We start from the raw sequence: 23,806 nt of genomic DNA, 5'->3' as shown, positions 1-23,806 counted from the left end.
CAATCGAGTGTTTGTTGGGAACTGAGTCTCCTCTGGCTTTAGCGTTTTCTTTGATGTGAAAGCTTCAGGGACTTATAATTAGAATCCCTCATTTGTTCACATGGATTAGATGTTGTCTCTTTGAGAAGGTAGTAATTACTCACAGGATTTTTAAATGAATCCCTATATATTTTAAATGTTGCTGTATTTAGTGTGGCTTGTGAATGTCAATAAGAAATAACATTTACAAGAAAGAACAGCAGATTCCTTGTTGTGAGTTTCCACCGGAGCAAAGCTGAAGAAAATGCCAAAATAATATGCAAATATTAATATGCCATATGTAAGGCTTCTTGGATTTTTTTTCCGGAGCTGTCAACACAATTCAGCCTCTCCGTTGTTATTCTTGGATGTTGATGATTTTTAATAGAATCCACTCTGAATTTCATTATATCGGGTATGTTCCCAGTGGACTCTTAACTCCTCAACATTATTTGTCTGTTTGCAGGAAATTTCGATTGGGTAGGGAATGATTTCACCCAGAATGCTGGCACGGGCCTTGTTATCAACCAGGCAGATGTGAGGAACAACAGAAGCATCATTAAGCAACTTAAAGATGTGTTTGAAAGGGACTGGTATTCACCGTATGCCAAAACCTTACAGCCAACCAAACAGCCGAACTGCTCAAGCCTGTTCAAACTCAAACCCCCCTCCAACAAAACTGCCACAGACGACGCAGGCGGAAAGGATCCCCGGAACATGTAATGTGATGAACAAACTGATAGGACAGCTCCGTATTTCGTATTTATACATAAAGGACTTGAGGAGAGAAAAAACACTTTAATATATCTCTTTTTTTTAGGGAAAAAGCACACTTATAAAAAATATTCTCTGAACGACACATAATACCTATCTAACAATATCTTAGCGTCATGTACACTAAAATTAAGACTTTTGTATTTGTTACCTCTGACAGAGAATGTCATTCTGGCGTAGAAGTTAGTTTTTACGTTTGCATACAAATTTTAAGACTTTCCTTCCTGCTCCTTTCTAGTTTTAGAACTTTTTCTGCTGACCTACCCGGTCGGTTGTTAGGAAGCTTAGCATGAGGTGGGCTCTTTAACACCATTCTGAGAACTGCTGATTTAGAGAGGAAGGTGAGGATTTTGCCTTGGAGAAGAGACTGATAAAACCAAGTCTTTATCCTTGTAAATCATCTCCAAGACCTACACAGTCAGCTAAGCGTGAACAGCTTACATCTCATGCCAGCCTTCAACACCCTTGAAAAATACCCTTTTCTGTCTTGCTCATTTTCTTCCTCTACCATAGGTTTTATTTGGTATCATTTTCTCTTCTCAGAAAATGTTCCTATTATATGGCATTTTCTGTATTCACCTCAACATTACTTCTAACTATGATAATATCTTTTGAAAACATACAAATTTCTCGGAATGGATACTAAATGGAAATAGCAGTCTTTCATTTTCACCTTTCAACTGAGTCCTTTTTTCCCCTACCAAATTGGTATTTAAAAAAAACCACAGTCAGCAATATGTACCCTTTCTCCCAAGCTCAGAAAAATTATGTAGCCACCTGCTAGTATCCAGCAAGCTCTCAAGTCTGCATTTTGGGAATAAAGTAGTTTTTCACATTTTTGTTCCGTTTCTGGTATTATAAAGGAGAGATCTCTATGCGTCAGTGGATTTCAATTTCTTTAGAACCATTATGCTGTTAAGAGTATGCCAGCAAACGTTTATAGAGCTATTTAATATACCTTCTGCTATTTCATGTACCAAATGCTTTTCAGAGAAATGCAATTTAAATACTGTGCTTAACATATTTTACTAAGAAACAGAAATACTGAATTATTGTTCTATAACGTAATTGTGTGTTGTTGTTTTATATCTATACAATATATACCCCTGTATTCGTGGAGACCATTGCTACACTAGGGAGAGGCATGGCCTCTTCAGAGCCCACAGCAGGTGGCCGGGATGTCCTGTTCCAATGTTGTTCCTGACTCTGTGACTCAAAGCAGAGCCCCTCACTGCTTGGCCTCGGGCTTCTCTTGGTAATGTAGACGGTAATACTCACCTACCTCGCAAGGATGTTATCACGGTAGGAAATATTTATAACTTGTTTTGAAATCAAAAGAACCTATATAAATGCTAAGCATTATAATATATAATCTTTTTCTTGAAATAAACTTTGTCATATCTTGATAGTATCAACACCAGGTCTTCCCCAAGAATCCACAAAGGAAAACAAATTCACAGCTTCCAGTTGCAAATGTGGATGAAAAGAACACAGCCCCACAGAAACTCTGGTGGAGATCTGGATTGTCGACATTTCAATAGAACATTGCGTTGGGCCGCTTTGGCATGAATAACATCAACACAAAACTAGACATCGTGCTAGAGCTGGTTCTTCAGGACCATAATATACATGTATTTTCAGAGCAAGGAAACACTCAATTATTCTTTTTTGTTTCTGGAGACTTGATTTCTAAATGCCAAAAAAGTGATTGAGGAGCCTGTGAATCTTATCCAATGGATTTACTTAATATAGAACGGCTATGTTGGTTATCCAGTGATCACATTACTTCCCTTCTTGTTATTTGCAAGTATTGCTTCATCAGATATTTAACCAGTTGATCAAGAGAGCTGGAAGGAAGCTGTATTTTTAAGGGTAGCATGTTTTTATGACTAATTGGGAGATTCTCACTGAAATTCCTCATCAATAACAGCCAGCCCATAAGACTCTAAATATTTACCATACACACAATCCATGTTTGAATTGGGAGTTATAACTCTGCCAGTTATCCCAATAAAGTAAACGTGGCTTTGGTGATGATTTTAAAAAGAAAGCAGGCTGGGTGCAGTGGCTCACACCTGTAATCCCAGCACTTTGGGAGGCCGAGGTAGGAGGATTGCTTGAGGCCAGGAGTTTGAGACCAGCCTGGGTAGCATAGCAACATCTTGCCTCTAAAAAAAAAATCAATAAATAAAGGAAAGAAGGAGTCAGAGTAGGAGTGGAGACAAACCTACCAAGTTCACACCCAGACAAACAAAAGCAACCTGGGTTGGTTTTAAAAAGGACATCTAAAGGAAATAAAAAAAAAAAAGAACTAAAACCTGTTAGTTCTCAAGTTGTCCCCTGAAGTATTCATCCACAGCCATGGGACACTCATAGGCTTGGTGTCATGGGGCCCCTTCACTGTCACTATCTGCTGTATGTGCTATGAGAAGAGAATGTCATCCTTTATGGAATGACCATCATTGCCATTTCCTTTTGAGGCCTGTCCAAATGCTACCACCAGGAGCTGCGTCCCAGGCTTTTCTGCCAAGCAGCAGCAGCAGATGCCTATCAGACACAGCAAGCCTCTAATCAGGGGAGTCTGGGCAGTGGTGGTGACTCCATGGGGCCACAACTGTCCTTCTGTGGCAGCCAGAAAAGTGACCCCCATACCAAGAGTGTCAGAAATGGGTTCATGTCTCCCAAGAGAACATTTCCTTCTGCAGAACTTTCTATTTCATTTGGATGCTTTATCTATCCCTCTAGAGATGGCTTTCCTTTCTTTTAGACTTTGTGTCTGTGCTAAACAAACTATCAACCTCCATTCCTCCCACCCCTAAATATCCCAGGAATTACTTTTCAGGAGGAAAAGAATGCAAAACAAAAACACATTAATTTGACACCCTCTGGTGGATGTCCATGCCAGAAATTATGAGGAGCAGGGTGACTACTCCCCATTAACATTCCTGGATTTATTTCCAAGAGGCAAAAAGGAAAACAAACACAATTAGAGACTGTATTTTGGATTTCAGTACCACTAACACTAACTTAGTGCCTTATTTATCCTCAAGTGTTGATTTTAAACAATGATTTATTCTATGAAAACACTTCTCTCTCCTGTGGAATTCAAGATGACCTTCCGATGGGCCTACCAGTTGAAAACTTCCATTTGAGCACTGACAGTTTTTATGCTGCCTGTTCTCTTCCCAAGCCCCATCACCTTTATCCTCTCCCCCAAATCAAATCATTGCACACACCATCAAGATCAATACTGTGGGCCTCCACTGCATTGTCACTGGCCACTAGCCTATCAAATAATTGAATCACTGCTTGTCCAACCATTGGAGAGGAAGTGGAAGAGTGAGATGACATCCACGCTCTGTAAACAACAAGCTTTAGGTACCTGAACCTGATAGAAACAAGGAATGCTGAAAATGTCCCCACTGACTTAAAAGAATGCTGTAAAGAGATGCTTCGCAGACTTCCTAGGTCCTGTGGCACAGAGAATGAAAACTAGCGTCTTTAACAAGTCAAAGCAGACAAAGAAACAAAAGGTCTGCGGACACACTTTGCATCTGTGTAACTCTGGGCACCATTCGGGCCCTCTCTGTGCTACTGTTTGTCTCACGTCTGAGTGGTTCTTAGTGAGAGGGGTCTGATCACATTTTTGGTTGATCTCACCCTTTGGAAAACGTGGAGGGGTTTTTTTGAAATGCAGTTAATGGTTTGTTACAAGTGCCTCGATGAACCTGGGATTGATAGAAGCTCACTTCCCATCAGCCTGTGGCTATACCCAGTGACTCTGATTCATTCTGTTTGTTTTTAGAAACTTTTATTGAACTAAATTCCAAGGGGGGAAGAAAGACCGTAAGAATTTCTTGATAAGATCAGATCCAGGGTCTGTCTGTCTCAGGAATTCTATCCTACAATTCACTTTTTTTTTTTTCCCATACGTATGACGACCACTGGTGTGTGTTTCTGTGTCCAAAATTCATTTCATTGTTTTTAACTTTAGGAATGTAAAATGCTGCCATTACTTCCATAGAACAGTCACTTCCTATAATGAAAGATACTTTGTTATTGTTTATTCAAACTCAGTCCTTACGAACAGCCCCATATATTGTGGACAAACGTTTCATTCTTTTATCTTTCTGTACTTGTTCCCAGCGAACTGGTGTGCTTTATTATACACCTTTTAAAGGCAAAATTAATATGACTTCCATTTGGCCCAAGGTAAATTAGATAAATGAGCCTATTTTCAAAATTTTCCAATTTGATTTGAATAAGCATCTTTAATTTTCCTTTTATATGTTGTTAACAAAATAGCTGCTTACCATTTTCACCTTATTGACTTAAATTGACGGAGGCTTTTGAACAGCCCTGACATCAACCCCAGTTCACAACCTGTCTTTCTCATTTGAGAGAATTCCCGTCTTTGGCTGAATTATGAAGATGCTGCCTTTTACAGTGACTCAATGGGTATTCCTCAGAAGTTTCTTGAAGATGTAAAAATGAAATTTTCTTATTTTTGACCCATTAGCGGTCTTGTACTTACAGAGTTCTCAAACTTCACTGGTCATTTATGCTTCTTTTGGCAATTTGAAAAAAAAAAGTTATATTTAATAGACTATTACACATTTTCTTTTGCTATGTACAACTACTAAACTTCTAATTCTGTTACAAAAGGTATCTTGAATTTTTAATGTTCCTTTATGTAAATAGGAGAAACTTATACTTGGACATATCTATATTATTAACCTTAAGATCCCTAAATAAATTGATTTGATAAAGGGTTGAATTTGGGGGAATCATTAAAATTCTCAAACCTTTCATATAACCAGATGCTCAGTTTTTTCAGAAGTAAGTATTAGATGGCTTTTTCATACTGTGAGATGAGGCATTTCCTTTCCCCCTCAAGCTGATCTCGGAAACAAATCAGTCTCTCATCAGTAACCAAGCTGTACTGTGGTAAATTATGAAGAAAGTAGATGCGACTGGTCCAATGGGCCCACTGTTTTCTATATTCACACAAGGAGGCATCTTTGAAACACTATTCCTATCTCTTTGTCTAAAAAAAAAAAACATTTCCAATAAATGTTCATTCTGAGTAAATTATCTTTTAGGGAAAAAAAGAAACAATCATAGAGACCCCACTAGAGAGCCCAGTGTCTGTTCAGCAAACCCATATTGAGTCTCAGGTGTAGAGCATACCTTATCAGCCATCTCAACCAGCTCGCCCGACGTGTGAATCCCCTTCCCATTGGGCACATAGAAGTTGACAGCCTAGAGTGTCAGGATGGCTGAGTGGTCTGAGGTGCGAGACTCAAGGTGAGACGCTGACAACCTACTTGAGCCAAACAATTTGGAGTGCTTCATATGGTTCCTTTCTCAAGACCCACACAGGATAAAATTTTGTTGATTTACTAAAATAATTTGGATTTGAGGCAGTCTTCCCTCTGAAAGGATATGCACAGCATGTAATAAGTTGGGTACTCTTTTCATAAAAAGAATCAATCTGAGGGGCATACTTTTTAAAAAAACCTATCATTTGAGAGATTAGCAAAGGCTTAAAAGTGAACTTTAAGTCTGTAATAGTCAATAGTATTCTGATTTTATCAGCAGTTTCTGAAAGGTACAATTTTGTGGGTTTTTTTTGTAAATTGGGATAACAGTTTGATGACAGTCAGTCATGTAACAAGGAGTCCAATTAAATCATAGTAAGGGTGAAGATTATTTGTGATTTATTTTTATATGAGAGACAAATTAGTAATGAGAAAAGATCTCGTTTTATGAAGTGGATATCTGGCTCTCAAACCCGTTCCGTTTGGCTCAGACGTTAAAAAATTATTAATTCCCTTATGGACTCTCCTATTCCCCATGGGAATAAAATTCTGAAAAACAGATGAGACTTTCTGAGCCCCTTGCAAGACAAACAGAGATGGTTTCTCATTTCGAGTTTTCCCACACAAATGCACAACCAGTCCTGGAAATATGACCTCAATTCCCAGGATTAAAAACGTCGAAATTATGTGTTACTTTCCAATATAAATGGAGGATGAAGATCTTTAAAGACAACTCAGAAAATATGATCCAATAACATTCAAATCAGAGTGTAATCTACAATTTCACTTATTACTTAAAAGTGAAGATTAGCTGCTTCTTTAAAAGGGGTGAGTTATTAAAGCAACATCCTAGAAAATGTAATAACAGAAAGGCAACACCATATTTTCAGCAAAATTATGGTACTGATAAAGCATTTTGAAAATCCTCTGTAGGAAAATGTCATTGAGAAACAAAGGCTGGTTTGTCCCCAGTGATAAAGCTATCTCGTATTCATATTTCATAGGTGGATTTATAGTTTTCCTGGTGTCTTGGAGAGACCCTACCTCCACAGCTCCTGCAGGAGCAAAACCATGTTTTCTGCCATGTGAGCTCTCTATACTGGCCACAGCTGATTGTACCAAGGTTCAGTACCTGACCCAAAGAGACTCATTTACAGGCCAGAGGGTGGCCTAAGGAATGAAAGTGTACGTAGCAGTGGTGTTCTTGTTTGATGGTACCTGGCCCAACCAATCACGGCCCTCTTTTAGGGAGTTTGAATACCAGAAAGCAAATGATGAATAGGAAGCGCAGCCAGAATAGACACAGTCACCGTAATGGTGCCTCTGAGAGCAGTGACAGAAGTTACTTCTGCAGTCAAGACAATTTGAGTTCTTGTTGATTCACCATTTCTGCTCTTAGCTTACTGGAGAAATACTTGATTCCTGAACAATGAGTCTGGACTTTGTAGTTCCTGGGTTGCTTTTTTTTCTTCCTTTCTTATGTATTGACATAAATAAACTCACATTAACCGAAGTAACCTGTGTGTCTGTTCTTTGAAACCTGGAAGGGCCTAACACGATAAAGTGAAAGCTATCCTCGTTTTTAAGTAGCTTGGAAGGAAAAGAGGGGAAAAAAAAGAAGCACTGTAGTATACCTTGTTGGGTCGGATGGAGACTCACGTCGGAGATCTCCATGGTGAAGCATGTGGATCCATGCCATAAGGGTTAAATATCAAATCAATAGTAAGCAAATGTGTTAGACTTATCGAGTGTGTTTGAAACATTGAGCATGGAAATACAAAAGCTAGGAAATGATTACACTATAGAGAGATTGTTAGAGCTGGGGAGCGGAAATAGAACTCTTGAAGCCCAGACCCACTATTTTTCTATATGAGGAAAATGAGGCGTAGAATACACAGAGTTAAGTAGAGACAGATGTGTTATAAATTTAGATGTTTTAAAATACACAGTCTAATGATTGACTTAACAAATGCAAAAGTTGCTAATAGTATGCTGAATATTTGGTGTAAATAGGCAGTTTACAGAAATGTATAGAAGACAGAAGTGACATCACTCCTGGGAGGTCTGATGAAGGAAGGTGGGTCTATTGAAATGTCATAAGAGGAAATGGAGGAAGTGGGGGTAGCATCAAGACACATTTATCCTGCATGGCTCCCAGATCAATTTAAGTAGACATTAGTAATATCAGAAGGTCTAGAGTTAGACGATTTTTAAGATTATTTGTTTACTTTGGTGGTGTGTTAGATGTTTTGTTTCACATTTAGCCTATGGTGGTCACTCATTCAAAAAGAATGCCATAAGCTACCATTTAGCATATGGGTTGAAAACAAAATTCTGTATTTTGGAGTTTGTCACTCAGCCAGTTAGTTTGTAGTTATTTATATAAAAAGGATGCAAGAGCTAGAACATGTAAAGAGTCTAAGGTCTGCAGACAGTGATATATTGCTGAATCGTTCCTATGATCATCCAATTTGGGGAGCCTAGTTACGTTATGCCATAGTGTGATGGTCAGTTGTATGTGTCAAATTGACTAGGTTACTGTCCCCTGTTACTCAATAACACACGAACTAAGCCAGGTGTTGCTGTGAAGGCTTTCTGTGGATGTCATTAAAGTCTATAATCAGATTTTTTCACTAAGAAAGATTTTCCTCGATAATCTTAAGTGGGCCTCAAAAGGTCTTAAGAGCAGAACTGAGGCTTCCTTGAAGAAGAAACTACACTTGTGGACTACAGCATCAGCTCCCGTCTGAGTTACCCTTCCTGGTGAGCTGCCAGTGGATCTTGGACTTGCCTAGCAACCCCTACAATCACGTAAGCAAATTCCTTTCAATAAATCAATTTCTGTATGTGTGTGCGTGTGTGTGTGTGTGTGTGTGTGTGTGTACACTGGTTCTATTTCTATGGTAGAATTTCGATATGAATAGTAATAAATAATCCCCAAATCTTAGTGGTTTAAAACCACAGAGGATTTTTTTGTTGTTCACACTACATATTCATCATGGGTCAGCAGGGGTGCTCAGCTCATCTTGGCCATTTAAAGACCCAGGTTGACAGAGCAAATGTTGCTGGTCACCATGCCAGAGGGAAAAGAGATTGCTGGAGGGTCTTACATGAACTATTAAATTCTCTGACCAGGAAGTAATACATGTCACTTCTGTTTACAACACAATGGCCAGAGCTAGTCACATCATTTTACCTAGCCTGATGTTAAGAAATACAGTCCCACCAGCATTTCTGGAATGGTGGAGAAACCAACGTATTTAGTGTATAGTATTAATGACTAACACAGTTAATTTCAAAAACACAAACTTATCAATGAGCTTCTCATTTAGAGTAAAGACAAATTCACGAGGACAAAAAGAAATGTTTAAGAATGATTAGGAATGTAAGAATTCTAAGATTAAAGTGATTCACTGAAGAAGAATAAATGTAACAGTTCCCTAACCTCTGTTGTTAGTAGCATTAAAAAAAAAAAAAAGGGGTGGAGCCAAGATGGCCGAATAGGAACAGCTCCGGTCTCCAGCTCCCAGCCCCAGCGACACAGAAGACTGGTGATTTCTGCATTTCTGCTTGAGGTACCGGTTTCATCTCACTAGGGAGTGCCTAACAGTGGGTGCAGGACAGACGGTGAAGCGCACTGTGCGCGAGCCGAAGCAGGGCGAGGCATTGCCTCACTCGGGAAATGCAAGGGGTCAGGGAGTTCCCTTTCCTAGTCAAAGAAAGGGGAAACAGACGGCACCTGGAATATCGGGTCAGTCCCATCCTAATACTGCGCTTCTCCAACGGGCCTGGAAAACGGCACACTAGGAGATTGTGTCCCGCACCTGGCTCGGAGGGTCCTATGCCCACGGAGTCTCGCTGATTGCTAGCACAGCAGTCTGAGATCAAGCTGCAAGGCGGCAGCGAGGCTGGGGGAGGGGCGCCCACCATTGCCCAGGCTTGCTTAGGTAAACAAAGCAGCCAGGAAGCTCGAACTGGGTGGAGCCCACCACAGCTCAAGGAGGCCTGCCTGCCTCTGTAGGCTCCACCTCTGGGGGCAGGGCACAGACAAACAAAAACTCAGCAAAGAACCTCCACAGACTTAAATGCCCCTGTCTGACTGACAGCTTTGAAGAGAGTAGTGGTTCTCCCAGCACGCAGCTGGAGATCTGAGAACAGACAGACTGCCTCCTAAAGTGGGTCCCTCACCCCTGAGCAGCCTAACTGGGAGGCACCCCCCCAGTAGGGTCAGACTGACACCTCATTCAACCGGGTACTCCCCTGAGACAAAACTTTCAGAGGAACTATCAGACAGCTGAATTTGTGGTCTCACGAAAATCCGCTGTTCTGCAGCCACCGCTGCTGACACCCAGCCAAACAGGGTCTGGAGTGGACCTCTAGTAAACTCCAACAGACCTGCAGCTGAGGGTCCTTTCTGGTAGAAGGGAAACTAACAAACAGAAAGGACTTCAACACCAAAAACCCATCTGTACATCACCATCACCAAAGACAAAAAGTAGATAAAACCACAAAGATGGGGAAAAAACAGAGCAGAAAAACTGGAAACTCTAAACAACAGAGCACCTCTCCTCCTCCAAAGGAACGCAGTTCCTCACCAGCAACGGAACAAAGCTGGATGGAGGATGACTTTGATGAGTTGAGAGAAGAAGGCTTCAGACGATCAAACTACTCTGAGCTACGAGAGGAAATTCAAAACAATAGCAAAGAAGTTAAAAACTTTGAAAAAAAATTAGAAGGATGGATAACTAGAATAACCAATGGAGAGAAGGGATTAAAGGAGCTGATGGAGCTGAAAGCCAAGTTTCGAGAACTACGCGAAGATTGCAGAAGCCTCAGTAGCAGATGCGATCAACTGGAAGAAAGGGTATCACTGATGGAAGATGAAATGAATGAAATGAAGAGAGAAGGGAAGTTTAGAGAAAAAAGAATAAAAAGAAATGAACAAAGCCTCCAAGAAATTTGGGACTATGTGAAAAGACCAAACCTACGTCTGATTGGTGTACCTGAAAATGATGGGGAGAATGGAACCAAGTTGGAAAACACTCTGCAAGATATTATCCAGGAGAACTTCCCCAATCTAGCAAGGCAGGCCAGCATTCAGATTCAGGAAATACAGAGAACGCCACAAAGATACTCCTCGAGAAGGGCAACTCCAAGACACATAATTGTCAGATTCACCAAAGTTGAAATGAAGGAAAAAATGTTAAGGGCAGCCAGAGAGAAAGGTCGGGTTACCCACAAAGGGAAGCCCATCAGACTAACAGCTGATCTCTCAGCAGAAACTCTACAAGCCAGAAGAGAGTGGGGGCCGATATTCAACATTCTTAAAGAAAAGAATTTTCAACCCAGAATTTGCTATCCCGCCAAACTAAGCTTCATAAGTGAAGGAGAAATAAAATACTTTACAGACAAGCAAATGCTGAGTGATTTTGTCACCACCAGGCCTGCCCTAAAAGAGCTCCTGAAGGAAGCACTAAACATGGAAAGGAACAACCGGTTCCAGCCACTGCAAAAACATGCCAAATTGTAAAGACCATCGAGGCTAGGAAGAAACTATAGCAACTAACGAGCAAAATAACCAACTAACATCATAATGACAGGATCAGATTCACACATAACAATATTAACGTTAAATGTAAATGGGCTAAATGCTCCAATCAAAAGACACAGACTGGCAAACTGGATAAGGAGTCAGGACCCATCAGTGTGCTGTATTCAGGAAACCCATCTCACGTGCAGAGACACACATAGACTCAAAATAAAGGGATGGAGGAAGATCTATCAAGCAACTGGAAAACAAAAAAAGGCAGGGATTGCAATCCTAGTCTCTGATAAAATAGACTTTAAACCAACAAAGATCATAAGAGACAAAGAAGGCCATTACATAATGGTAAAGGGATCAATTCAACAAGAAGAGCTAAATATCCTAAATATATATGCACCCAACACAGGAGCACCCAGATTCATAAAGCAAGTCCTCAGTGACCTACAAAGGGACTTAAACTCCCACACAATAATAATGGGAGATTTTAACACCCCACTGTCAGCATTAGACAGATCAACGAGACAGAAAGTTAACAAGGATATCCAGGAATTGAACTCAGCTCTGCACCAAGCAGACCTAATAGACATCTACAGAACTCTCCACCCCAAGTCAACAGAATATACATTTTTTTCAGCACCACACCACACCTATTCCAAAATTGACCACATAGTTGGAAGTAAAGCTCTCCTCAGCAAATGTAAAACAACAGAAATTATAACAAACTGTCTCTCAGACCACAGTGCAATCAAACTAGAACTCAGGATTAAGAAACTCACTCAAAACCGCTCAACTACATGGAAACTGAACAACCTGCTCCTGAATGACTATTGGGTACATAATGAAATGAAGGCAGAAATAAAGATGTTCTTTGAAACCAACGAGAACAAAGACACAACATACCAGAATCTCTGGGACACATTCAAAGCAGTGTGTAGAGGGAAATTTATAGCACTAAATGCCCACAAGAGAAAGCAGGAAAGATCCAAAATTGACACCCTAACATCACAATTAAAAGAACTAGAAAAGCAAGAGCAAACACATTCAAAAGCTAGCAGAAGGCTAGAAATAACTAAAATCAGAGCAGAACTGAAGGAAGTAGAGACACAAAAAACCCTTCAAAAAATTAATGAATCCAGGAGCTGGTTTTTTGAAAACATCAACAAAATTGATGGACCGCTAGCAAGACTAATAAAGAAGAAAAGAGAGAAGAATCAAATAGATGCAATAAAAAACGAAAAAGGGGATATCACCACCGATCCCACAGAAATACAATCTACCATCAGAGAATACTACAAACACCTCTATGCAAATAAGCTAGAAAATCTAGAAGAAATGGATAAATTCCTCGACAAATACACCCTCCCAAGACTAAACCAGGAAGAAGTTGAATCTCTGAATAGACCAATAACAGCTTCTGAAATTGTGGCAATAATCAATAGCTTACCAACCAAAAAGAGTCCAGGACCTGATGGATTCACAGCTGAATTCTACCAGAGGTACAAGGAGGAACTGCTACCATTCCTTCTGAAAGTATTCCAATCAATAGAAAAAGAGGGAATCCTCCCTAACACATTTTATGAAGCCAGCATCATCCTGATACCAAAACCTGGCAGAGACATAACCAAAAAAGAGAATTTCAGACCAATATCCTTGATGAACATTGATGCAAAAATCCTCAATAAAATACTGGCAAACCGAATCCAGCAGCACATCAAAAAGCTTATCCACCATGATCAAGTGGGCTTCATCCCTGGGATGCAAGGCTGGTTCAACATACGCAAATCAATAAATGTAATCCAGCATATAAACAGAACCAAAGACAAAAACCACATGATTATCTCAATAGATGCAGAAAAGGCCTTTGACAAAATTCAACATCTCTTCATGCTAAAAACTCTCAATAAATTAGGTATTGATGGGACGTATCTCAAAATAATAAGAGCTATCTATGACAAACCCACAGCCAATATCATACTGAATGGGCAAAAACTGGAAGCATTCCCTCTGAAAACTGGCACAAGACAGGGATGCCCTCTCTCACCGCTCCTTTTCAACATAGTGCTGGAAGTTCTGGCCAGAGCAATCAGGCAGGAGAAGGAAATAAAGGGTATTCAATTAGGAAAAGAGGAAGTCAAATTGTCCCTGTTTGCAGATGACATGATTGTATATCTAGAAAACCCCATTGTCTCAGCCCGAAATCTCCTTAAGCTGATTAGCAACTTCAGCAAAGTCTCAGGATACAAAATTAATGTACAAAAATCACAAGCATTCTTGTACACCAATAACAGACAAACAGAGAGCCAAATCATGAGCGAACTCCCATTCACAATTGCTTCAAAGAGAATAAAATACCTAGGAATCCAACTTACAAGGGATGTGAAGGACCTCTTCAAGGAGAACTACAAACCACTGCTCAATGAAATAAAAGAGGATACAAACAAATGGAAGAACATTCCATGCTCATGGGTTGGAAGAATCAATATCGTGAAAATGGCCATACTGCCCAAGGTAATTTATAGATTCAATGCCATCCCCATCAAGCTACCAATGACTTTCTTCACAGAATTGGAAAAAACTACTTTAAAGTTCATATGGAACCAAAAAAGAGCCCGCATCACCAAGTCAATCCTAAGCCAAAAGAACAAAGCTGGAGGCATCACGCTACCTGACTTCAAACTATACTACAAGGCTACAGTAACCAAAACAGCATGGTACTGGTACCACAACAGAGACATAGATCAATGGAACAGAACAGAGCCCTCAGAAATGATGCCGCATAGCTGCAACTATCTGATCTTTGACAAACCTGACAAAAACAAGAAATGGGGAAAGGATTCCCTATTTAATAAATGGTGCTGGGAAAACTGGCTAGCCATATGTAGAAAGCTGAAACTGGATCCCTTCCTTACACCTTATACAAAAATTAATTCAAGATGGATTAAAGACTTATATGTTAGACCTAAAACCATTAAAATCCTACAAGAAAACCTAGGCAATACCATTCAGGACATAGGCGTGGGCAAGGACTTCATGTCTAAAACACCAAAAGCAATGGCAACAAAAGCCAAAATCGACAAATGGGATCTCATTAAACTAAAGAGCTTCTGCACAGCAAAAGAAACTGTCATCAGAGTGAACAGGCAACCTACAGAATGGGAGAAAATTTTTGCAACCTACTCATCTGACAAAGGGCTAATATCCAGAATCTACAATGAACTCAAACAAATTTACAAGAAAAAAACAAACAACCCCATCAAAAAGTGGGCAGAGGACATGAACAGACACTTCTCAAAAGAAGACATTTATGCAGCCGAAAAACACATGAAGAAATGCTCATCATCACTGGCCATCAGAGAAATGCAAATCAAAACCACAGTGAGATACCATCTTACACCAGTTAGAATGGCCATCATTAAAAAATCAGGAAACAACAGGTGCTGGAGAGGATGTGGAGAAATAGGAACACTTTTACACTGTTGGTGGGACTGTAAACTAGTTCAACCATTGTGGAAGTCAGTGTGGCGATTCCTCAGGGATCTAGAACTAGAAATACCATTTGACCCAGCCATCCCATTACTGGGTATATACCCAAAGGACTATAAATCATGCTGCTATAAAGACACATGCACACGTATGTTTATTGCGGCACTATTCACAATAGCAAAGAGTTGGAACCAACCCAAATGTCCAACAACGATAGACTGGATTAAGAAAATGTGGCACATATACACCATGGAATACTATGCAGCCATAAAAAATGATGAGTTCGTGTCCTTTGTAGGGACATGGATGAAACTGGAAAACATCATTCTCAGTAAACTATCACAAGGACAAAAAACCAAACACCGCATGTTCTCACTCATAGGTGGGAATTGAACAATGAGAACTCATGGACACAGGAAGGGGAACATCACACTCCGGGGACTGTTGTGGGGTGGGGGGAGGGGGGAGGGACAGCATTAGGAGATACACCTAATGCTAAAGGACGAGTTAATGGGTGCAGGAAATCAACATGGCACATGGATACATATGTAACAAACCTGCACATTGTCACATTGTGCACATGTACCCTAAAACCCTAAAGTATAATAAAAAAAAAAAAAAAAAATGCCAAGCTCTGAAAATTTACTGAGATGTCAACCAGCTGACTTAATGCTTAAGCAAGTACAAAAATAGTCATGAATGTAAGTTCAGATAACTTTCTTTAAGGTGGCCCTGGGTTCCAGATATCTAGATAGGTGGGCTTCAGTGCCTATCAACCTCTAAAATAACAGATAAATAAGAGCATAACCAAAGAGGAATGTTCTCAACTGGGCTTTGTAGGTTTATTGAAAGTCTTTCTACACAAGGAAGCTCAGTTTGCCTTTGACTTTCATCTTTTAATGTATGGTATTTCTCTTTACTGTGTAGGTTTCCTGGTAATGAATCTTTATTTTCTTTATAATATAAAACCTATTTCTTTAATACATGTTTCCCACCCCCTTTTAACAAATAATGTGTTTCTTACTTGTACCAATTTATCTTAAAATTATATCCCTGGAAGCAGAAGGGCTTTTTAACAAGATGTCATATATTCTCTAAAAAACTTACCTTTCACTTTCATGCATGCTGGTTTTAAGAATCAAACATATAACAAATAATACTGTGTTTGTTTTATGTGTGAAATGACATACAGGGGAGAACATTCAATATAACATTGATTGAACTCCAATTCTATGCAATCCTGGAGTTGTTGCTTTGGAACAGACAATAAGGAATGAGACCTGCCCCTGTCTCAAGGGGCATCTAGTATGAAAACAAACCCGAACATGACTACACAGTTTGGGTAAATAATATTCTAGCATTTGCCTGCCACTGTGTCCTGACCAATCTCTTTAGTAGCAGGGTGGCTTAAAACAATTTAATGCAGATGAATGTTTCCCCAGAGACCCAGTAGAGGATGGCACGGTCCGGAATAATGCAATGTGTTAAAACCAGTTGGCCCACTCGCTGCAGGGGCACACACTTCTTTATGAACCCAGCTAGGTTGTCCCCCAAAACCATCTCACTTGCCTCCACTGTCATGAGCTGTGCGTATCAAGGGTTAGGTAGTGGGAGCAGCCCATCCTAGACTGCAGGCAATAGGAGCACATTTTATAGTGAGAATTTTAAAAACAGTAAAATCACTAAAAGTCATCTACTTCTTACTATCACCATCTACCAGCAGTTCTAAACAATGTTGGTGATAAAATACCCCTCAGGGAAAAAATTTTTGTTGGTCTGTGTGTTAACCAGTTGACTACACACAAAGAGGACAGCTCTCATTGCCCTGCCCTTGGCATACTACTATGCACAAGTGACAGTTTTCAGTTTCTGGAAATGGTAAAAAAAAATTACATTATTTACCAGAAATCCCAAGGAGCGGCTGGGCGCACTGGCTCACACCTATAATCCCAGCACTTTGGGAGGCCTAGGCAGGTGGATCACCTGAGGTCAGGAGATCAAGACCAGCCTGGCCAACATGGCGAAACCCTGACTCTATTAAAAATACAAAAAAATTAGCCAGGCGTGGTGGAGGGTACCTGCAAATCCCAGCTACTTGGGAGGCTGAGGCAAGAGAATTGCTTGAACCCAGGAGGAGGAGGTTGCAGTGAGCCAAGATCATGCCATTGCACTCCAGCCTGGGAGACAGAGAGAGACTCTGTCTCAAAAAAAGAAAGAAAGAAAGAAAGAAAGAAAGAAAGAAAGAAAGAAAGAAAGAAAGAAAGAAAGAAAGAAAGAAAGAAAGAAAGAAAGAAAGAAAGGGAGAGAGAGAGAGAGAAAGAAAGAAAGAAAGAAAAGAATGCACTGATTTAACAAATATTTAATAATCATATATTGTATTTCAAGTTCTGTGCTGAGTCCTGGGCACATCAAGATGAATAAGATAGCCCCTCCTCTCAGGGACCTCAGAGTTTAGGGAAAAAGGAAAGAAAAAAAAGTGGAATGCTATGTTAAAAATTTAAATAATATTTCCCTTCCTACAATGATGAAGTAAGTAATGTCAATCAATCCATTTGCTGAAAACAACTACTAAAGCTGGGTGAACGTTTTAACCCTACATTTGTTTGAATGCATCAGAGATACACCAAGGTAGGGAGGAAAATTGCATGGTCAAGATCAGAGAGATGCGCATTGAGAGGTTGAGAGGTGAGTCAAAAATTTGCAGCCAAGGGCCGGGCACAGTGGCTCACGCCTGTAATCCCAGCACTTTGGGAGGCTGAGGTGGGCAGATCACGGGGTCAGGAGTTCAAGATGAGCCTGGCCAACATGGTGAAACCCCATCTCTACTAAAAATACAAAAAAGTTGAGTCAGGTGTGGTGACATATGCCTGTAATCCCAGCTAATCAGGAGGCAGAGGCAGGAGAATTGCTTGAACCCAGGAGGCAAAGGTTGCAGTGAGCTGAGATCGCACCATTGCACTCCAGCCTGGGCGACAGAGCAAGACTCCATCTCGAGCTAAAAAGAAAAAAAAATGCAGCCACTTTTCCTTAGAGCTATCTACTGATTCCAGAAGCACAAATGCTAAGAAGAGCTTTCAACAGATGCAAGGGGTTGGAAATACAATATTGGAAATCAGACCATTAGGGGAGATGGGTCCTTATAAGACCCGAGGCTTTGGGTTGGGACTCTGAAGGATAATACATGAGAAGTACAGATGACTAAGAAATAGAGAAGCCCTATCAGAAAGCTTCAAATCATCTGTATCTCCTGTTGAATTAAGATGATGTGGGGTAAGGCCAGGTGCAGTAGCTCATGGTTGGTAATCCTCACACTTTGGTAGGCAAAGGTGGGAGGACTGCTTGAGGCCAGGAGTTTGAGACCAGCCTGGTCAACACAGTGAGACCCCATCTCTACAAAAATAAAAATTAAAAAATTGGCTGGGTAGGTGTGGTGGCACACACCTGTAGTCCCAGCTACTTGGGAGGCTGGAGCAGGAGGGTCGCTTGAGCCCAGGAGTTTGAGGCTGCAGTGAGCTATGAACACACCACTGCACTCCAGCCTGGGTGACAAACAATAAAAGATGACATGGGCTTAGCCATCTACAAGAAGCAAACAAATCTTCTGAGGGACTATAACATTCAAATGATCATATTATCCCCCACATTTTTTGAATACACTGTTTGGTACTCAATGAAAAGAATCTATTTAATACAAAAATTAACTCAAGATGGATTGAAGACTTACATAAAACTATAAAACTATAAAAACCCTAGAAGACAAATCTAGGCAATATCATTCAGGACATAGGCATGTGCAAGGATTTCATGACAAAAATGCCAAAAGCAATTGCAACAGAACCCAAAATTGATAAATGGGATCTAATTAAGCTAAAAACATCTGCACAGCAAAAGAAACTATCATCAGTGTAAACATACAACCCACAAAATTGAAGAAAATTTTTGCAAACTCAGCATCTGACAAAGGTCTAATATCTAGCATCTTTAAGGAACTTAAATTTACAAGAAAAAAAACCACCACCACCATTAAAAAGTGGGCAAAGGACATGAACCAACACTTCTCAAAAGAAGACATTCATGTGACCAACAAGCATGTGAAAAAAAGCTCATCATCACTGGTCATTAGAGAAATGCAAATCAAAACCACAGTGAGATACCATCTCACACCAGTCAGAATGGCAATTATTAAAAAGTCAGGAAACAATAGATGAGTAGCTGGGATTATAGATACCCACCACCACTCTCGGCTAATTTTTGTATTTTTAGTAGAGACAGGGTTTCACCATGTTGGCCAGGCTGATTTTGAACTCCTGACCTCAAATGATCCCCCCCGCCTCGGCCTTCCAAAGTGCTGGGATTATAGGCACGAGCCACCGTGCTTGGCCTGAAAAAAATTTTTAGCACCTCAAAATTGTAAAGAATACATGGAAGAAATGAAATATGAGTGTTTTCAAAAAGAAAATGGGTGAGGACCATCCAAGCTGCAGAAGGTGTGAAACAAACGGACATAGGGATGACTGAGCCAAATCTCAGGCCACATGTTTTTCATTTAGTTATAAGCTAGCTTTCAACCAAGCTATACTTATTTTTATTTATTCATTTATTTATTTTCTCTTGCTATATAGACTATCGGAATATGCTTGTTTTTAAATAAAAACACTGACCATACCTGGGCCGCTCTTTTTATTCTTTTGTAAGAGTCAACAATAAAAAGTCCTAAGTCAAAAAATCAGCCTCCAATATAGACAGCAGGTTTGGAATATTATTTTTACCCCAGCAGTTATCCCTTCTCCTGCCTGATAAAGTAGCTGAGCTGTGAAGTTTCACAGTGGCACTTACACGGACATGACTGCACTTAGAAAACATGAACTTGAGTTGACATTTTTGAAAACGAATATACAGAGCAGTGAGATGTTTCTTGGTTCCAGAAGGTAAATCTTGAGTGTCAGCATTTGATTCCTAGAACTTACACGGAAAAATCCCTTTCTGGAAAAACTATAGATCCTGATTAAGAGTCTTTAGAGGAATCAGTAACCATCTCACAACATCACCCTCCTTGTCTTCCCTTTCATCCTGAGTAGGGGGTGGTGTCAAGTGAAACCCTGACCGCACTCTCCATGGGGAGAGGTGCCATAGAAACACAGACAGTCATAGATTGCTGTGTCCCCAGCACTGAACACAATGGGGGGCTCATACTAGACATACCATCAACAGTGAATGAATGAATGAATGAATGAATGAGGTTAACGTGTTGCTCTTATGGCCATTTTCTGATGTGCAAATGGAAAGGACATGCCTTTACATATGAACTGTCCACACATGAAGCTGCCCTTTCAGCCATGATGTGGTTTTGGCTAACCCATTTATGTGCACTAGGACTGATCCTTGCAGGATTTTACAGATTCCTGATCAGCTGAGGTTTGAAACCACAAAGCTGTGCCACTGCACACACACTTCCAGATGAACCCTCCTGAGGGGACACAGGCAGTTTCTACCCCAGCATGTGATGCCTGCAGTTTCCTGGTTCTCCTGGCTTAGCCTCAGTGGATGTTGTTGAAATCAGTTGAATTTAGGGACTAGAAAGACCAGCTGGCTGCCATATCTGGGTTGACACCAAGGCTTGGATTCCATTTTTCGGGACACCTTGCAGTGATCGGGCTTAAGGAAGATTTACCCAGAATCACCAAACTCAAGTTATTAATGTATACGCTAAACTACCAACTCATTTACAATGAGAAATTCGACTTCCGACGTCAGCCCATCTGTGTGTTCTCTCTTCATAGGGAAGGCTACCTGGAAAGTCTGGAAGAATCATAAGCTTGCTTGGTAAGTGTGGAAATCCAAGTCAAGGGAGTCATGCGGACATCGGAACATGCCTGCCAAGGAATCCAAGCATCCTACTGACTGGCTGGAGTTGTTTCCTGCTCTTGAATGGTGGCATAAATATGCTTACGAGGTCTTGCTCATTGGGCTTCTCTTTTATTTCCACTGCCTCTTTCCAGGTAGGACTTTGGTTATAGAGTTGAGCGAGGCTATTTTTCTGAACTTGAGGCAGTTCAAATGAAGGTGTGTAGAGAGAATCCTCCTCCTCCATCCCCCCTTTGTAACCCCTAAATTAAGAAGGACATAGGCAAACTCGGTGGCATGCACCTGTCGTCCCAGCTACTCAGGACGCTGAGGCTGGAGGGTCACTTGAGCCCAGGAGTTGAAGGTTGTAGTGCACTATGAATATGCCTGTGAGGACACTGCCCTCTAGCCCAGGCAACAATGGTGAGACTCCATTTCTAAAGTATAAAAGGATGTTGCTTCAGAGTGTTGACCTAAAGCAAGGTCTCCTCTGAAAAGTGAGTACGGAACATGTTGTTTCTGCTTTCCCATAATATCCTCTCTAAATCCTGTGGTGTAAACCCCTAGGCCTGGGTTGTGTATAAAGATTGAAAATGTGCCAGGACTATCACTGGTCATTAGAGAAATGCAAATCAAAACCACAGTGGGATACCATCTCATGCCAGTTAGAATGGCGATCATTAAAAACAGGAGACAACAGAGGCTGATGAGGATGTGGAGAATAGGAACAGCTTTTCTAGCTGTTGGTGGAGTGTAAATTAGTTCGACCCCCCTTAACTACCTCTTCCATCCACTACCTTGTTCCTACTTTCACAATGGTGGGACCACCCTTCCAACCCGCTAATCACCCACACCAGAAACCTGTAAGTTACCATTGTCTCCCCATCACCCATTAGGCAACGAGTAATTTTTACTGCTCCCTCTAAATTATTTCCAAATATATTCATCCTGTACACCCCCAGTGCTTTTGTGTAGCACCTCTCATGCCTATCATCTTTTCTTCTGGTTTCTGAAACAATCTTCTTGCCTCCAATATTGCCTGCATCCGAGACAACTCAAGAGCTCTTCCCAACATACTCATTTGACCACAGACTGACTGCTCTAAACATATTTTGCTGCCCCAATTTTTGGCAGGATAAATTCTCATTTCCTTAGCCTGACACATCAGGAGTTCAGATCTAGTCTCAGCTCCTCTCCCACTCATCCTGCCCCTTCTCCAGAAGCCTCCCATACTGCACACACCCCTGGCCTCTCTAGCTACTTGTTCTTCCCTGGATCTTTCTCCCTTTCATAAATGTCCATGCTGTTTCCTCAGCTGAAGTCCCCTTTCACTGTGGCTGCTGGCTGATGCCTACTGGTCTTTAGAACTCGTCCCAGACATACTCTTCTCTGCCTTGACGGCCTTCTACATTCCTTGTGCTGGGTCTGGAGCTGTCACATGCTGGAGCTGGAGTCCGCAGTCCTAACCTTTACTACCTGGCTCACTACAACATCATGAGTGGTGTGCTTGAGGGCCCCAGCAGACTGGGGGGTCTTGGAAAGCAGCACTGTCTTATCGCTGCTTGCCCAAAGCTCAATAAATATTGTGAAATAAATTAATAAATAAATATGCCCATTGCAGTGGCTCACGCCTGTAATCCCAGCACTTTGGGAGGCCAAGACGGGTAGATCACGAGGTCAGGAGATCGACACCATCCTGGCTAACACGGTGAAACCCCGTCTCTACTAAAAATACAAAAAATTAGCCGGGCGTGGTGGCGGGCACCTGTAGTCCCAGCTACTCAGGAGGCTGAGGCAGGAGAATGGCATGGAGGTGGAGGCAGGAGGCAGAGTTTGCAGTGAGCTGAGATTGCGCCACTGCACTCCAGCCTGGGTGACAGAGCAAGACTCCGTCTCAAAAAATAAAAAATAAAAAAATGTGCCAATTATAGTGAAAGCTATTCTAGAACTGTGGTATTAGAGAAATACAGATTTGAGTATTAGTTCTGCCACTTATTAGCTGTGTGACCTTGGGTATATTAATCTCTCAGAACCTCTCTTTCTTCACCTGAAACAAAGGCATCATAGGAGATTCATTAGAGACTTAACTTTGTCCAGCTTCAGTCGTGCACCTGAAAGGTCTTAGGACACAGTGTCGCTTGTGTGGTGCAACCAGGCCTCCCTTAGACCACACACTAGAGTCACTGTGACGGCATGGCAATAGTCTTAAATTTCCTTCATGATGATTCTTTAATTTGTTTTTGAGATGGGGTCTCACTCTGTCACCCAGGCTGGAGTGCAGTGGAGCAATCATAGCTCACCACAGTCCTAAACTCCTGGCCTCAAGTTATCCTCCCGCCTCAGCCTGCCAAGACCTTTACAATTATTCATAAATAGTGTCTTGGTGGCATCCACAAACAGATAGTCACACATTCTGTGATCAGTTTTACTGCTCTCTTTTCCAGCAGATAATTTATTTCCAAATAATTGCTACTCACTTCACGTTGGCCTCCAATTGATTGACTAAAAGTATGATCTTCACTGGGAGACAGATTGGGTTTTGAACATCATTTTCACAAACATACATAAAGGTAGGTTGTTAGTCTCAGCTCCTGTAGCAAGGGCTGTGGACAGGCCTTCTCCCAACCTTCAGGGCCCTATCACTGACAGAATCCCTGGTGTCATCCATCACCTGAAATCTACAACCCAAGTGCTTGAAATGTGGCCACCACGCCCAGCTAATTTTTTGTATTTTTAGTAGAGATGGGGTTTCACTATGTTAGCCAGGATGGTCTCGATCTCCTGACCTCATGACCCACCCTCCTCGGCCTCCCAAAATGCT

At 41.1% G+C, this 23,806-nt stretch overlaps 1 protein-coding gene across 11 annotated transcripts in view; it reads left to right on the top strand.

Moving 5' to 3' along the window:
- PLD5 (phospholipase D family member 5) overlaps positions 1-7,626 on the top strand; it is a 451,018-nt gene extending 443,392 nt beyond the window's left edge. For 9 of the 11 annotated variants that reach the window (XM_032136223.2, XM_058430448.1, XM_032136224.2 and 6 more), the window contains one exon: positions 485-7,621. In XM_032136223.2, the coding sequence (XP_031992114.1) occupies positions 485-741 (257 nt within the window). In that variant the 3' untranslated portion in view covers positions 742-7,621. Of the gene's footprint in view, positions 1-484 lie in introns of all 11 variants that reach the window. The other 2 variants (XM_058430447.1, XM_032136222.2) reach the window with 1 other exon arrangement.
- Positions 7,627-23,806: the final 16,180 nt, after the last annotated feature.

Source organism: Hylobates moloch, unplaced genomic scaffold (genome assembly GCF_009828535.3).
Source record: "Hylobates moloch isolate HMO894 unplaced genomic scaffold, HMol_V3 SCAFFOLD_18, whole genome shotgun sequence".
Lineage (NCBI taxonomy): Eukaryota > Metazoa > Chordata > Mammalia > Primates > Hylobatidae > Hylobates > Hylobates moloch.
This window is presented reverse-complemented; position numbering and strand designations above follow the sequence as displayed.